At 36.5% G+C, this 17,149-nt stretch overlaps 1 protein-coding gene across 1 annotated transcript in view; it reads left to right on the forward strand.

Moving 5' to 3' along the window:
• LOC150079318 (uncharacterized) overlaps positions 1-17,149 on the forward strand; it is a 211,685-nt gene that overhangs the window by 75,313 nt on the left and 119,223 nt on the right. Inside the window, exon 5 of the mRNA XM_090383031.1 lies at positions 4,709-4,918. Within this exon, the coding sequence (XP_090239157.1) occupies positions 4,709-4,918 (210 nt within the window). The remainder of the gene's footprint in view (positions 1-4,708; positions 4,919-17,149) is intronic.

Here is a 17,149-nt window from a genome sequence, read left to right on the forward strand (position 1 = left end):
CCTGACTAAGCACGTCCGCTCACCTCGAATGCCAACACTGAACCAACACTGATTTTGATTAGGATATATATATATATATATATATATATATATAAGTAGATGAGATTAGATTATTTTGTCATGTGTTGGAGTTTAATCATTTTGGTTTTGATGTATTCATTTAATATGTACAATAAACTAAATTTTATGTACAACTTTTGTGTATTTTTTTGTTGTTCTGAGCACTAGCCTATCCGAAGGGCATTAAATACATCTAAAGAGCTTTTCCCCTTGAACCTGACATTTTCTGAGAAGTTAATAGTCAGAAGTGGGGAGTAATTTAAAAAGGGGAACTAACCAAAAGGGTATAAATATTTAATAAAAAAAAAAAAAAAAATACCCACCCCCACAGAGAAATTGATGATCTCAAAATTTTATTTTTCAAGGTAACAGAAAGGAACATCTCCAGCATTTAGGATCACATGCATGGTTACAATTTGCTTGAGAACATAGCTTTTGTTTTGAATTCCAATTGGTTGCAATAGTGCGTTGCAAAGATTTAAGACAGTTATTATAACTGTATAGTATTTATACAGTGTTGAGGATTTATTATGGGGAGTGTTATATAGAAAAGGCAGTGAGCAGGTTTAAAGGTTTCACATGAGGGGAACATATAAAAGCAATAGCCTGCTGATAGTCCGTCCAGGTGATGCAATTAAATGGTTAGAGATGGCAATGTGAAAATCAGTGGGTATGTCGCTTAGGATATGGGGAAGCAATTTGTAGAAGAAAAAAAATTAGTTCAAATTTCTGCCACCAGGGGAGAAATTGGCACTGTAAACATGAGACGGGATACTTAACTTAGAATTTGATTTTAATATCAGAACTTAGAAATCTACAGCTATTGTTCTGTGTGCTTTCCTTCACTAGAGATGCTATTCTGAAACTGCATGTGACACAGTTTCGTGTAGCATCTCATTAAGGAAGTTACTGTATACCTTATGGGGAAATGAGGTGTAGACTCTTCAAAGAAAAATGGTCTGTTTATAAACTCTGCTGTGAATCCACACCATACTATAATGGATGGACTTTGTAGTTGTCTTTAATGCACAGCAGATGGACGAGACATTCGCCACTTTTTTTGCATTTACAGCCCCATGAAGAGTGAAATGTGTCTCATTAGCATTAGTAGAGGCATTTGATGCAAGAAAGCAAGCTTATGCAGCATCAGCCAAAAAAAAAAAAAAAAACCACTTCCACTTCACCTCTCTGTTCGTTCAAAATATTTGTCCAGCTGAGCCTTAAATTTGTTTAGGCTATCAACTTCAACAACAAGTGATGGAAGTCTGTTTCACCAACCAACCACCCGCTGGGTAAAGGCAAATTTCCGCACGTCTATCCTACATCTGTCTTTCCTCAATTTGAATTTATGCCCTCTCAGGTGATTATTCTGAGCTAGACGAAGAATCCCATCAGCATTGAGCATGCTCAAACCATTCAAGGCTTTATACACCTCTATCAGATCACCTCGCTGGTGCCTAGTCTCCAGACACTGTAATTTGCAAAACTTAAGCCTTTCTTCGTCAGAGCACCCCCTTGTTCCATTCACTAATCTTGTTGCCCTTCTCTGTACTTGTTCCAGCAGCTCTACATCCTTCTTGAAATGAGGCCTCCAGACCTGTATACAGTACTCTAGGTGTGGCCTGACCATTGCCTTATACAAGGGAATAATCACCTCCTTATCCCTGCTGGAAAAATTCCTGTATATCATTGACAATACTCCATGAGCTACTCTTGCAGCCCGTCTGCACTGCTCAGAGAACTTCATATCTGCCTGCACAACCACCCCCAAGTCCCTTTCATTCTCTACCACTGTCAGTGTAGTACTACAGAGTTGATACGTTGCTCTGGGGTTGCTGTTTCCCATGTGTAGTACTTTACATTTGTCAATGTTAAACTTCATTTGCCACCTCTCAGACCATCTGCTCAACCTTTCCAGATCCTGTTGCAGCAGCATAGTGGTCAGTAGTGTCCTTAACAACCCTGCCAACCTTTGTATCGTCTGCAAACTTGGACATTAAGCTTGATATACCATCATCGATATCATTTATAAATACAGAAAACAATAATGGACCCAACACTGAGCCCTGAGGGACTCCACTAATAACATTAGTCCACGATGAGCAGTGTCCATTGATTACCACTCTCTGTCTTCTCCCCCTCAACCACCCCTTTATCCATAGCAGCAGTTTGCCTCCAATGTCACACTGCTCCAATTTGTGTAGCAGTCTTCCATGTGCAACAGTATCAAAAGCCTTTCTAAGATCCAAGTATATAATATCAAAGCTATTCCCTGCATCCAGTTCTTTTGTGACTGCATCATAGTATCCAATCAAATTGGTCAGGCAAGACTTCCCCTTAACAAAACCATGCTGTGTCCGAGCTATAACTGAAGTCTTGTCTAAATGATCCTGCAGTGCTTCTTTAACCAGTGCCTCCATTAATTTTCCTGGAACAGAAGTTAAGCTCACAGGTCTATAATTACTTGTGTCAGCCTTTGATCCTCCTTTGTGAATTGGGGTCAAATTTGCACATCTCCAGTCTATGGGTACCTCCCATGAGTCCAAGGAAGCTCTCATAATTATGGCTAAGGGTTTGCTTACTTCCTTTGCTGCCTCCTTTAATATAACTGGATAGATCCCATCCACCCCGGGTGCCTTTCTTGTGTTTATCTTCAACAGTTTCTCCTCCACTTTACTCCCAGTTATTTCAAGATTCTGTAGCTTACTGCTAGAGTTGAATACACCTCTGGCATTCCCCTCGCTGAATAACTCCTCATGTGTGAATGTCGATGCAAAATATTCATTTAGTTTGTTAGCTACCTGAGCAGGATCATCAACAGTTGACCCATCAATATCAAGTGGACCAATCTGATTCATCCCCTTCCTTCTAGAGTTTACATAAGTAAAGAACTCTTTGCTGTTTTTCTTTGCATCCCTTGCCAAGGATTTCTCGTAATCTGCCTTTGCCTACCTAACCTCCTTTGTAACTTGGTTGCATATCAACTTGTATCTATCACAGGCTTCTGTGTCATGTGTTAATTTGTAAGTATCCCATGCATTTTGCTTCTCTGCCATATGCCTCATTAGTTCATCTGACATCCATTTTGGCCTAAACCTTGAACAATATTTCTTAGTTGGTATGTAAAGCCTAGTAGCTTCCAAGATAAGTTCTTTGAATGCTTCCCATTTTGAATTTGCTGTTGGTAACATCATCAGTTGGTCCCACTGTATAGAATTTAAATACTGTCTCAGTCCATCGTAGTCGCCTTTACGGAAGCAATAACCCTTCCCTTTACCCCTAATGGTAGTTACCTCTTTGAGTAAATCCCACTTCAGCACACTGTGATCACTGCCACCTAGTGGTTCATTTATCTGCAGATTCTTAATGCATGAAGAATCACTGCTGATAATCAAATCAAGAGTATTACTCCCTCTAGTTGCCTCCCGAACATGCTGATGTAGAAAACAATCATCCAATAAATCCACAAAAGCCCTGCTAGTGTGTGAGTGACCAGCCCCCAAATTCCAGTCAATATCTGGGAAATTAAAATCTCCCATTATAAGACTCTCTGATTTACTGGCCCACTATTTCCCTGTACAGTTTCTTATTATACTCATCAGAGTCATTAGGCCTATAGCACACTCCTACTCTCAATTTTGATCTCCCAATGCTTATGTCACACCAAACTGACTCAACACTGCACTGTTCAGCGATGTCGACTGGCTTCACTTCCTTGGTTTTTATGTGTTTCTTAACTAATAGCATAACCCCTCCCCCCTTCCTATCCTGTCTATCCTTTCATTTACAGCCCCATGAAGAGTGAAATGTGTCTCATCAGACCACAAGATCATTTGAGCCCATGTTTCGTAACCAGAATTCATAGATTTCTGGCTATGATAGACAGACTTTAGTTCTTGCACTATATGAACCTTGTACGGGAAGCAGCGTAAAATTATTCGAAGCACTTTACGTACAGTGGACCAAGGAGGGTTCAAGTCTCTTGACACTCCTTTAGCACTACTGACTGATAGTGTTTCGCATTCTGACCATTGCAGTTGCCACTTCATCCACTACCTCCGTTCCGATATGTGGTCATCCCCTGCCTAGAATTACATCTAACTCCCTGATCGCTTCAAATTTCTTTATTAGTATTTGAAGCCCCACTGACATCAGAGGTCCTTTATGCAAACCTTTAAGTTTCTGATATTCATGTAGTGCTGCATTAGCGTTACTATTATTCTGGTAGAACAGTTTTACTAAAAGAGCACGTTCCTTTTTTGTAAGAGCCATAATGGTTATTGACGGTGTCCTTTCTGCATTTATCTAACAGGATGTCATTTGTGTAAGTCTACAAATTGCTTCTCCATATCCTAAATAACATACCCACCAATTTTTGCAGCGCCAACTCTAACTGTTTTGACTCTAGAGTCTCCTGAATAGGGAAACTGATTTTATAACCGCCCTGTGTGTCTGTGTGTGTGTGTACACACACACAATATATATGCCCTTGTTTTTGACTTTCTTTTTTTGCTCAGTAAATTGACTTTAGTATATAGAGTCAAAACATAGTATTTAATAATACTATTAAAAACATTTAATATTTATTTATTTATTTATTTCATATTAATGATCAAGAATACTTCTCATTACTTTTTTTTTTTTATAGGTTGTCTGGAATCAGGTTTGGTGGGGTCTTATATTACAGTTCTTTTTTGCCATTATTATTCTTCGTTGGGAGATTGGCAGGGATGTTTTTGCCTGTGTGGCAAAGAAGATTGAAATTTTTTTGAGTTATACTGATGCAGGCACAGGATTTGTATTTGGATATCTCATCAAAAATGTATCAGCTGAACAGCCAGCAGTATTTGCATTCAAAGTAAATAACTCTTTTAATTTTTTAAATTTAGTTTTTTCTGAAGTGTCTCTGAATTTTATACACAGCAGTTTTCATTTTCATCATTGTAAGAAAATTTTATTACAAGAAGATTTAACCATCTAGCAGGCATGGGGGGAAAAACCCACCACCAGGAGAGCACTCACCAACTAGGAAAGCACCCACCACACTGGTGGTGGTTTGGAAAGCACCACCCACCTTAGTTTCTTAGTTAAACTTTCTTGAATTTGGTGAATAGTTAAACTAGTTAAGTAGTTAAGCTTTCTTAGTTTCCTATTCACTAGTCAGGGGTTTTTTTTTTTTTGATAAAGCTAGAAATAGTTTAAAATAGTAAATTTATTTATTTATTTATTTTTGACATTATATTTATAATAAGTTAAAATATCATTAGTAGAAACTGTCTTATCATTCAAAAAAAAAAAAAATTCTCTGACTACTTTATATCCAAATCACTGGGTAGCAAAGCAGGCAAAAAAAAATTGCCCAAAATTATCATTTAAAATGGGCAATTTTTTTTTTTTTTTACAAACATGGTTCCATAACAAATTTTTTTATGGTTATACTTTTCCAATTGAAAAGTAATTAATGATGCAAACTGAAAGTGAATACCATACTGGAAGAATATAAAATTTACATTGATATAATTCTAACAGATGTTTAAACATTTAAGTTGACTGTTTATAGTGTATAAAATACCACAAGGTGCCAGTTAGATGGCTGAAACAAACTGGTGGTTCATTAAAGAATTCTGGGGGTGGGGGCTTTGTGAGAATGTAACAGATATGCACAATCATGATATATAGTTATATCATTACTCATTAATATACAGTTTCAACAGTGCAAAAGTGCATTGTTGAAACTATATTGGACTTGCTTCTCTTTTGTGCAGAATTAAATTTTATTATTTCTCATATTTAACATAGATTAGGAAGACTGCTGAATGCAAAATGAGAAATTTGAGCAAAGTCTCTGTGATAGTGTTACAGCATTACATATTTGTCATAAGATAATTCTAATCATACATGTGAATCACATAGTGCAATATATTCAAGAAAGTGCTGGACCTTCAAAAATCAAGAGACAACCTACAGTTGTCTAATGTGATTTTAGTTGGATTTAAAGCAAGAATATCATTCCTTTAGGAAAAAGCAGTTGAATTACTTATCCCCTTTTAATCTATATATGCTTAGTGAGAAAGCATCTTGCACCTTAGTAAAGTTAGAATTCTCAAAATAAATTTGATGCAGAACAAGATTTAATATTATCACCCTCTACTGTTGAGCCAAACTTTAAAGTACCATGTTCTTTAAAACAGACTCTGTAGTCTCATTAGTTTTAGTTTAATAGTTTGTTTTCATTTTTTTTATTATTATTATATTTTAATATTACTGTATAATTCAACTATAAATTTGCTACAGGAAATACCAGAATTTTGATTTTACTGTAAATTTGTTGATAGCTATATAATATCAGTATAGATACACCATTAGAAGATCATGATATGTGCTGTAGAAGCTTTGTTTTCAGTAAATTTAATGTTAAGAAGCTTTTAACTATAAAATGGGAGTTCAATGAAAAAGTTATTACTCAGGGTTTGCGAAGAGAAAAAGATTGGGAACCACTATCTAGATCATGTTAACTTTTATATTAATTTAACAGTTGAGTTGAATATTGCCCCTTAAATGTTACAACTTTTTACATGATGAATTCCATGCCATGCTATTCCACTCCCCTCCACCTGACTGTGTTGGAAACAAATGACCCTTCCAACTATTCCGAGAAAGTGGAGAGCCACGGTCAGCAGTTGTTTCTTATTGCATCTTTGGTGGATTGACATAGCGTGGAGTGGAAGAAAGTTAACAATGTTAACCCTGACAGTACGTTATGGCTGTTAGGATTTGATCAACAGTGATAAAACAAGAATTTACTGTGTGGCTATCTAGTGCTTTATTTGCAATATTTATTAACTGTACAGTCAGTCCTCGTATAACATGTGTTTACACTGCACGAATTTGATCATACACGATTTATAAATAAGGGAACGATATCGTATATAACACGAATCGACTTGCCTTTGTGTTTACAAGAAGTGGCAGTCAAACGTGGAATCACCCCAAATGAACACAACACAATAGGAACGAAGAGAAGATTCTGAAAATGTATTTGTTTTTATATCGGTGAACAGGAAACACGTTTCACCATAATAACATAAAAACCCACGCAATTCCAGCTATCAGTATTATCGCAAATACAATTAGATCAAATTTACTACCAGTTTATAACAGATTCCACTAGCAGAAATGCAACTGGAAATTTTTTTTAGTTTTATGGTAATGACTTCCAGAAATGTGCTTTAGTAAAATGTGAGGTGTTAATAATGTGTCTCTGCCTTTGCGGTGTTGTTTATTCAGTGGCTACCTGCACACAGCTTTGTTTATGTGTATCGAGCGTATCTCCTCATTTTGTAATTGTGCTTAATTCCATAAAATGAGTAAAATACTTAAAAGGTGTGAAAAGGAAGCATCCTGGAGAAGACACTACAGATTTAGAGAGAAAAACAAAAGCAATATTGATAGACAGAGGCGGACTGGGTCAAAAATTCTTACCTGGGAAAATTTGCAGCGGCCTCGTACTAGGGTTTATGGCCAAAATCACACTGGCCTCCATTGTCTTTTGGCTCCGACCCACCGGGGTTTTCCCATTAAGCCTTATGGCCAGTCCGTCTCTGTTGATATAGAAAAAATATGAAATTGTGAAACGCTTTGAGCGAAATGAAAGAACATGTGATATTGCAGGTGCTACAAGCCTAAATGAGGCAATGCCGAGAATTAGAAAGAATGCAGAGAAAATAAAAACAACTTCGTAGCAGGAAAAACTCAAAGTGTAACAAAATCCATTAGACCAAGACACAAAGAACTGGAAGAGATGGAACAGCTGTCATCTGTTTGGATAGAAGATCAAAGAACAAGTTTGCTTACGATAGAAGCAAAAGCATTAGCAATATTTTATTATGTAAGAGTCATAATAAAATACATAGTATTTTATTTAGATTATTTATTGTGTTTGGTAACGTTTTGGTTACAAATGTGTGTTCAATCTTGGGTGGTCGGCACCTAACCCCATTTTTCCCATAGGGCCTGTTATTTATATTGCATGATTTTGCATTCCATGAGGGTTTCTAGGAACACAACTATCGTGCTATACGAGGACTGACTGTACTTAGCAACCATGACCCATTATACAAAATATTCTTTTTTGAGAATATCATGTCAGTGATGTCAGGGTGAGCAGGTAAATTACTAATGGTACAGGGGTTTTAATTATCAAAATAATATGATAAAACATTTGCTGTAATGGAATCAATGCAGTTCAGTATTAGAAGTTAAATATATACAAATAGTTCTTGACTTTACGAGTTAATCTGGTGCTAGCGTGCACTGGTAAAGTGGGAATTTATTTCCCATAGACATAAGGTTAAAAATAGGGCTTACGTTCTCAACAATGAAATTAGTTAGTTAATTATTTTATGTTTAAACAATGATTGATTGATTTATCCAAAGAAATAAAAATGTAGCTTGTAAAATCAGGCAAATTATCATAATAGAGAAATTATTTGCAACTTACAAATGTTAAAGAATGTTTATTCTTCACCATCATCATCGACTAAATGCACATTCATTGATCACTCATTATTAGCATTAGTAGAGGCATATGATGCAAGAAAGCAAGCTTATTCAGCATCAGCCAAAAAAAAACAAAAAAAAAAACCACTCCCATTTCACCCCTCCATTCATTCGAAATACCTGTCCAGCTGAGCCTTAAATTTGTTTAGGCTATCAACTTCAACAACAAGTGATGGAAGTCTGTTCCACCAACCAACTACCCACTGGCTCGAGGCAAATTTCTGCACATCTATCCTACATCTCTCTTTCCTCAATTTGAATTTATGCCCTCTCAGGTGATTATTCTGAGCAAGAGGAAGAATCCCATTGGCATTGAGCATGCTCAAACCATTCAAGGTCTTATACACCTCTATCATATCACCTCGCCGGTGCCTAGTCTCCAGACTCTGTAATTTGAAAAACTTAAGCCTTTCTTCGTAAGAGCAACCCTTCTCTGTACTCGTTCCAGCAGCTCTACATCCTTCTTGAAATGAGGCCTCCAGACCTGTATACAGTACTCAAGGTGTGGCCTGATCATTGCTTTATACAAGGGTATAATCACCTCCCTATCCCTGCTAGAAAAATTCCTGTATATCATTGACAAGACACCATGAGCTACTCTTGCAGCTCGTCTGCACTGCTCAGAGAACTTCATATCTCCCTGTGTTGCTCTGGGGTTACTGTTTCCCATAGGTAGTACTTTATATTTGTCAAGGTTAAACTTCATTTGCCACCTCTCAGCCCATCTGCTCAACCTTTCCAGATCCTGTTGCAGTAGCATAGCATCAGTAGTGTCCTTAACAACCCTGCCAATCTCTGTATCGTCTGTAAACTTGGACATTAAGCTTGATATACCATCATCAATATCATTTATAAATACAGAAAACAACAACGGACCCAACACTGAACCCTGAGGAACTCCACTAATAACATTAGTCCACGTTGAGCAGTGTCCATTGATTACCGCTCTCTGTCTTCTGCCACTCAACCATCCCTTTATCCATAGCAGCAATTTGCCTCCAATGCACCACTGCTCCAATTTGTGCAGCAGTCTTCCATGTGCAACAGTATCAAAAGCTTTTCTAAGATCCAAATATATAATATCAAAGTTATTCCCTGCATCCAGTTCCTTTGCGACTACATCATAGTATCCAATCAAATTGGTCAGGCAAGACCTTCCCTTAAAAAAACCATGCTGTGTCTGAGCTATAACTGAATTCTTGTCTACATGATCCTGTAGTTCTTCTTTAACCAGTGCCTCCATTAATTTTCCTGGAACAGAAGTTAAACTAACAGGTCTATAATTACCTGTGTCAGCCTTTGATCCTCCTTTGTGAATTGGGATTATATTTGCACATCTCCAGTCTATGGGTACCTCCTCTGAGTCCAAAGAACCTCTCATAATTCTGGCTAAGGGTTTGCTTACTTCCTTTGGATGGGATCTATCCAGTTTAATATAACTGGATAGATCCCATCCACCCCAGGTGCCTTTTTTATGTTTATCCTCACACAATTTCTCCTCCACTTTCCTCTCAGTTATTACAAAATCATCTAGCTCACTGCCAATGTTTACTTTACCTACGATATTCTCCTTCCTGAATAACTCCTCATGTGTGAATGTAGATGCAAAATACTCATTTAGTTTGTTAGCCACCTGAGCAGGATCCTCAACTGTTGAACCATCAATATCCAGTGGACCAATCTGATTTATCCCTTTCCTTCTTGAGTTTAAATAGGTAAAGAACTCTTTGCTGTTTTTCTTTGCATCCTTTGCCAAGGATTTCTCATAATCTGCCTAATCTCCTTTGTGACTTAGTTACAGACCAACTTATATCTATCATAGGCTTCCATGTCACCCATTAATTTGTATGTATCCCATGCATTTTTCTTCTCTGCCATATGTCTCATTAGTTCATCTGACATCCATTTAGGCCTGAATCTTGAACAATATTTCTTAGTTGGTATCTAAAGCCTCCTAGCTTCCAAGATTAGTTCTTTGAATGCTTCCCATTTTGAATTTGCTGTTTGTAACATCATCAGTTGGTCCCACTGTATAGAATTTAAATACTGTTTCAAACCATCATAGTCACCTTTACGAAAGCAAAAACCCTTCCCTTTACCTCTGATGGTAGTTACCTGCTTGAGTAAACCCCACTTCAGCACACTGTGATCACTGCCACCTAGTGGTTCCTGTATCTGCAGATTCTTAATGCATGAAGAATCACTACTGATAATCAGATCAAGAGTATTGCTCCCTCTAGTTGCCTCCCGAACATGCTGATGTAGAAAACAATTATCCAATAAATCCACAAAAGCCTTGCTAGTGTGTGAGTGACCAACCCACAAATTCCAGTCAATATCTGGGAAATTAAAATCCCCCATTATAAGACTCTCTGATTTACTGGCCCACTCTATTTCCCTGTACAGTATCTTATTATACTCATCAGAGTCATTAGGCCTATAGCACACTCCTACTCTCAATTTTGATTTCTCTATGGTTATGTCACACCAAACTGACTCGACACTGCCCTGTCCATCAATGTCGACTGGCTTCACTTCCTTGGATTTTATGTGTTTCTCAACTAATATCATAACCCCTCCTCCTCTCCTCTCCTGTCCTGTCTATCCCTTCTATACACATTGTATTCCCCAAATTCCAGTTCTGCATTCCTTATATCTGTGTGACACCACGTCTCTGATATCCCAACAATATCTGCCTTTGATATTTTGAGCAATACCTAAAATTCATCAAATTTATTTACCAAACTCCTAGCATTGGTGTACATGCAGGTATACATGCACCTGTTCTTATTCTTAGCTGCCCTAACACAACCCATGTGTTTACTTGTTTCGCAATGACTCCCAGCAGTCTCTGAAATATCCTGCATCTTGTTTTCCAGGCTGCTGCTCATTTCAATAGAAGCAGTGGAAGAATCACTTTCACCTCTGCGGTGGCTACTGTTAATCTATTAGTCCTTGTTTCCTCCAAAACTAGCAGTTTTCCGACCCACCTAACACTGCCTCGACAGCATCAGCAAATATTCTTGCACCCTTTCTATTTAAGTGTATCCTATCCCTGTAGGAGCAGTCTCTCCTGTTAACAAGTACAGACCGGGCTGAAAAAAATTCTACCCCTTGAGCCTTGCACAAACTTTCCAGGGCCGAATTGATCGACAAGGCTCTCATCATATACTCCCTCTTATCGTGTCTGGGCAGAATTGCAGACACTTTCAAATTCAACCCTACTTTACAGCTTTTTTTCAACAGTGACCTGTACTTGTTGTTAAGTAATTCTGCTGGTCTCCTACTCTTAATATCATTAGTGCCAACGTGTACAACTATATCACCTTTTGTGCCCCTAAAAGATGATATCTGCTCTAAAACGTCATCAACCTTTGCCCCGCAGTCATACCCTGGTCCTGTTCCACCTATCCTTTTTACAAAGCATGTTTCCCGTTTTCCTGACAATAGAGTCACCAACAACTACTAGTTCCTTCGGGACCAGCGCATTCTGCCTTGGGGGCTGCCGCTGTGTTGCACGATGACCAAGTGCAAGCTCTGGCATTGGTGTGGGCAGCTGAGAGCTTGATGAGCCCCTCACTTTTAATCCTTCGAGGGCATCCACCCTGTCCTTCAAGCTCTCATATAGGCCCATAACAACGCTGAGTTGTCTCCTGATTTCCTCACACTCCTTGCATCGCGCATAAACAAAGACATCCCCCATGGCAGTATCATGTCCCGTACTCGACTGCTCCACAAACATCAAGCAAGTAGTGCATTTTAAAAGGCTGTGATTCAGAGGGCAACTGCCCCCCCTCAGTTCTTCTCTGAGCCACAGCACTCCCATTAGCTTGAGCCTTTTGCTTTGCTGCTCTGGTTTGAGCCATGATTTCGATTTAATTTCAATAAAATTTCAATTTCAGTACAAAATTAAAACCTTAAACTTGTATCCTAACACAGTTATAATGCTATATTTATTTTTCAGTATTAAGTGTTATCTACGAGTTTATACAACTTCCATTTATACAACTTCCGTATCAAGTTATGTATTAATTATTTGTTACGTTTGTAATCTAAGTCGTTATATATATATAGTTAAAAATGAAGTTTATTAAGATTAATAGATTACCGATTAATTGACAATATTATATTATGCACTATACTATACTAAGCTTATGCTATCGAGTTCGGGATGTGTTGTATCGTGTACAATGGCAGTAATTTACGAACAGTACTTCTACGGACACTTAAGTAAAGGATGGTTGAGTGGGAGACTGCAGAATGGTAATAAATGGACACTGCTCTACGTGGACTAATGTTATTAGCAGAAGGTATATCAGGCTTAATGTCCAAGTTTGCAGAAGATACAAAGGTTGGCAGGATTATGAATGACACTAAAGACAGTATGCTACTGCAACAGGATCTAGAAAAGTTAGGCAGGTGGGCCTTGAAGTTTAACATTGCTTATGCCATAAGTTTAACTTTAGGCAGATGAGCCTTGAAATTTAACATTGACAAATGCAAAGTACTGCATATAGGTAGTGCTAACCCAAGAGAAATGTACCAACTCTGTTGTACTACACTCGGGGAGGTGGAGAATGAAAAAGACTTGGGGGTAATTGTGCAGTCAGATATGAAGTTCTCTGAGTAGTGCAGACAGACTGCCAGAGCAGGTCATGAAGTTTTGTCTATGATAAATATGAATTTTGCTAGCAGAGACAAGGTGATTATCCCATTGTATAAGGCAGCGATCAGGCCACACCTTGAGTACTGTAAAGAGGTGTGGAGGCGTCATTTTAGGAAGGATGTAGAGTTGCTAGAATGAGTACAGAGAATGGCAACAAGATTGGTGAGAGGAACAAAGGAGTGCACTTATGAAGAAAAGCTTAAGTTCTTCAAGTTGCAGCATCTGGAGACTAGGCACTTGCAAGGTGGTCTGATTGAGGTGTATAAGACCTTGAATGGTTTGAGCAGGCTCAATGCTGACGGGATACTTTTTCTTGCTCAGAATAAGAACCTTAGGGGACATATATTCAGATTGAGGAAAGACAGTTGTAGAATAGATGTGCAGAAGTTTGCCTTTAGCCAACAGGTAGTTGGTTGCTGGAACAGACTTCCATCTGTTGTTGTGGAAGTTGATAACTTAAATAAATTTAAGACTGAACAAAAACATTTGGAGTGACCAGATGGATGAAATTGGAAGGGGTGTTTTTTTTTTTTTTTGTTGATGCTGTATAAGTTTTATTTCTTACATCATATGCCTCAACTAATCCTAATGCTAAATTCAATTGGAGATCTGAGAGTAGCATCTCAATAGACTGCGGCAATGTATTATTTCCAGATACTTACTGTATGTGAAACGAATGCTGAAATTGTTGTCATTATAATTTTGTGTCATATTGTATTTTTAATGTGAATCAGAGGAATTTTGGTGGCTCCTTGATTTTTGTTTTGCTATATGAGGAAGGGGAGAATCAACTCTGACCTTCTACATTTCACTTGTGATAATGGTTCATCTCAAATATTGTAAATCATAGTCAAAGATCTGGTATTTTATATGTCTAATATTTTGAAAATCACTGTTAATTGTGCATGCCATATTTTATTATTATGAATGTCACAGCAAATTGTGCATGCAGTATTTTATTATAAACATCACACTATTTTATCTTTAATGCTAATACAAATTTTTTATTTTATTTTATATAATTATTATACAAATATTGGATAAATTCAATTTTGGTAATGATGGCTTTATACTAACCTTGTTGTAGTAATGTGAATTTTCCTGCCAACTTTGGAGTACTCTCCTTTTACTTGCTTTTTCAGTTCTAGTTTCTGGAGGTAGCTCCAGTCCCTTTTTTTTTTTTATAGACCCATACATAGTTTGTCTATCATTACCAATTTAATTTTTTTGGTAATGCCAACAGAACAATATTTCAACCAAAATAAAGCAGTGTATGCTCAAATATAAAGCTAAATTAGGTATATGCTAGGTAAAACCCCAGAAAAAAAAAACTTATCACAGGGGGTGAACTCCTTTACTTCCACATAAGGCATATTAACTGTAGCAATAAGTTAATACTTTTTAAGAAATTTCTTCACTCTTTGTCAGGATTGCAATCAAAACCTTTTCAAACGAGTGATAAAGGAGCTATACCATTAGAGAACTAGCAAATTTTCATTTCTCTAATTCATGGCCTTTTTTAGCTAGCATAGTTTTGAAGTAAAGGTGTTCTTAAAACCTTGGGTATTTAACTATCACACAGATGCATAAAAAAAGATCTTGCCAGCAGGCTTGTTGATGTAAAAGGTTTTCTCTATTTAGTTTTTTGCAAAAAAAAAAAAAAACTAGAAATAATTTTAAATTATGCACTCTATAACGTTCTCCATTATTTTAACTGTATATGGAATACAGTTAATATTTTATTTATTTATTTTTTATTACAACAGAGCATCAACAATGACACACTTATAGATTAAAAGTGTTATATGAACAGGTACATTGATGTACATTGCAAGTATACATTAGTAGTGAGAGATTTGATTTTTATTTTTTTATGATCATACTCAAATTTAACACAAATAATCATAACTAGGACAAGCAAAGCACTTGCCCAGAACCAGGGAACAATTCAGGTTAAAGGATTATATTTTATTTTTTTGAAAAATCAAAAAGTGAGAGTGCAACACACATTTTGCGTACTTCATTATTTGTTAATTTATAATGTTTATTTATGGAGTGCCAGGTGGCACAGAATTATTATATTTTGACCTGAGTGCAGAAATATTTAGTTACAGCTCTGCAAATTATAATTCAGATCAAAATGGTAATGGAGGAATACCAAAATAATAGAGTAGAGTGTCAGTTATCCGGAATAATCTGTCAGATCCAGGGCAACTGCAAGTGGGTAGGTGAGGTAAACGTTGCTTATTGGTGGCAGTTCGGGAGGGTGCCAAAAATATTTTGACATATAAAAGCCTGACCTCTATTTAATTAACTTCTTTATAGCAAAATTGTCTATTTAGGGCTATTTTTTGAATCCCCTTCCTTCGTAATTACATTTAAAATAGTTCTGTAGAACGAAGAAAATTTCCATATATAACGACTGGATTACAAGAGACTTAACTGGGAACGCATTGTTCACACCTCTGACCTTTAGGTAATTAGTGATGCTACTAAGCAAGAATTAAGAGCCAAATGGATTTGTTATGTTAATTTGCTTATTATCTGGATCTGTGTTTCATATTTATATTTTGTAAGGTTATACTACAGAACATGGGTACAATCCTGTACTTCTGTGAGAAAGAAGGCAGTGATAGGACCTGAAGGTACCCCCCCCCCACTCACTGCTTTTCCCCTCTCCTCGCCTGCATGTTACTGGGGGATGTCATGTGACATCACAATATGGCAGAGATTAAATGAAGAAAACGAAACAGCAATCTTTTTTTAAAACAGCTAACAAAAATTATCACTACATGCAACCACTGATTCTTCCCACATGTACATTACTAGACGACTTCACGTGCATTAACAATGAGAATTGTCCATGCACATTAACAGAAATGCTTCTTTTCTTTTTTTGTTTTGGGGGCTACTGCCCCCACACTCCCGCTAATATAAAGAGAACCTGATACTAACAACTCATACAATTACGGTGAAAAACATTTCATCAGTCCACTCATGCCAAACATCCACATCAAACATCCACACTGAAAACACTTGTATTCCAAAGCTATCAAATTCATACTCAAACATCATTCAATTACAGTCTTAGTTTCCTCAGGTGAATGGAGTTTTTAAAAATTAAAATTAATCAAAGTATTTATGATTGACAATGTCTCAATAACGAATCTCTAATTTGGCAATAACTTCAATAGAAAATGATCTTTTGGAACAAATAAACATAAATTAAATAATTAAATTTGTATAATTTTCCTTTTATTTTGTTACTGTCGGTAAGATTACTGTAATTTAGAATTTAAAGGTTATTTCCAGAATTTTGCAATGATTTTTTTATTTTTGTTTGTTGTTTCATTATATTATATGTGAGATATGTTGTAATTCTTTTCTTTTTCAATAAATTAATAATAATTATTCACACCTTATTTTATTTTTTAATCCGAATATTTTGGGGTTGCAAATTTGATTTCGCTTACTGGCAGCATGTAGGGTTGCGGCTGCCCTGGTCAGATTTTCAGGATAATTGAACCAGAAATTTTCCAGATAATTTTTCCGGTAAGATTAAATAAATTTAATGTAATTATTTAATTAAATTTATTTGATTAAATAAATTTAATCTTACATTACGATTAAAATAAATAATTAAGATTAATTAAATAAAAAAAATTATAAACTAATTTCGGGAAAACAAACATCCATTCAGCATTTTTATGATTTTTATACAAAACAGGAAAATTAAAAAGATTTTTAAATGCTCTCAGTTTTTTTGGCTTACTGATAATGAGCACGGACAATCTGTGCATCCCAATGACATTTGTACACATAGCAATTATAACTCGCTATTTTCTCATCTTAAAACTTGGTGCA

Source organism: Mastigoproctus giganteus, chromosome 10 (genome assembly GCF_048544385.1).
Source record: "Mastigoproctus giganteus isolate SK-2022 chromosome 10, ASM4854438v1, whole genome shotgun sequence".
Taxonomy (NCBI): domain Eukaryota; kingdom Metazoa; phylum Arthropoda; class Arachnida; order Uropygi; family Thelyphonidae; genus Mastigoproctus; species Mastigoproctus giganteus.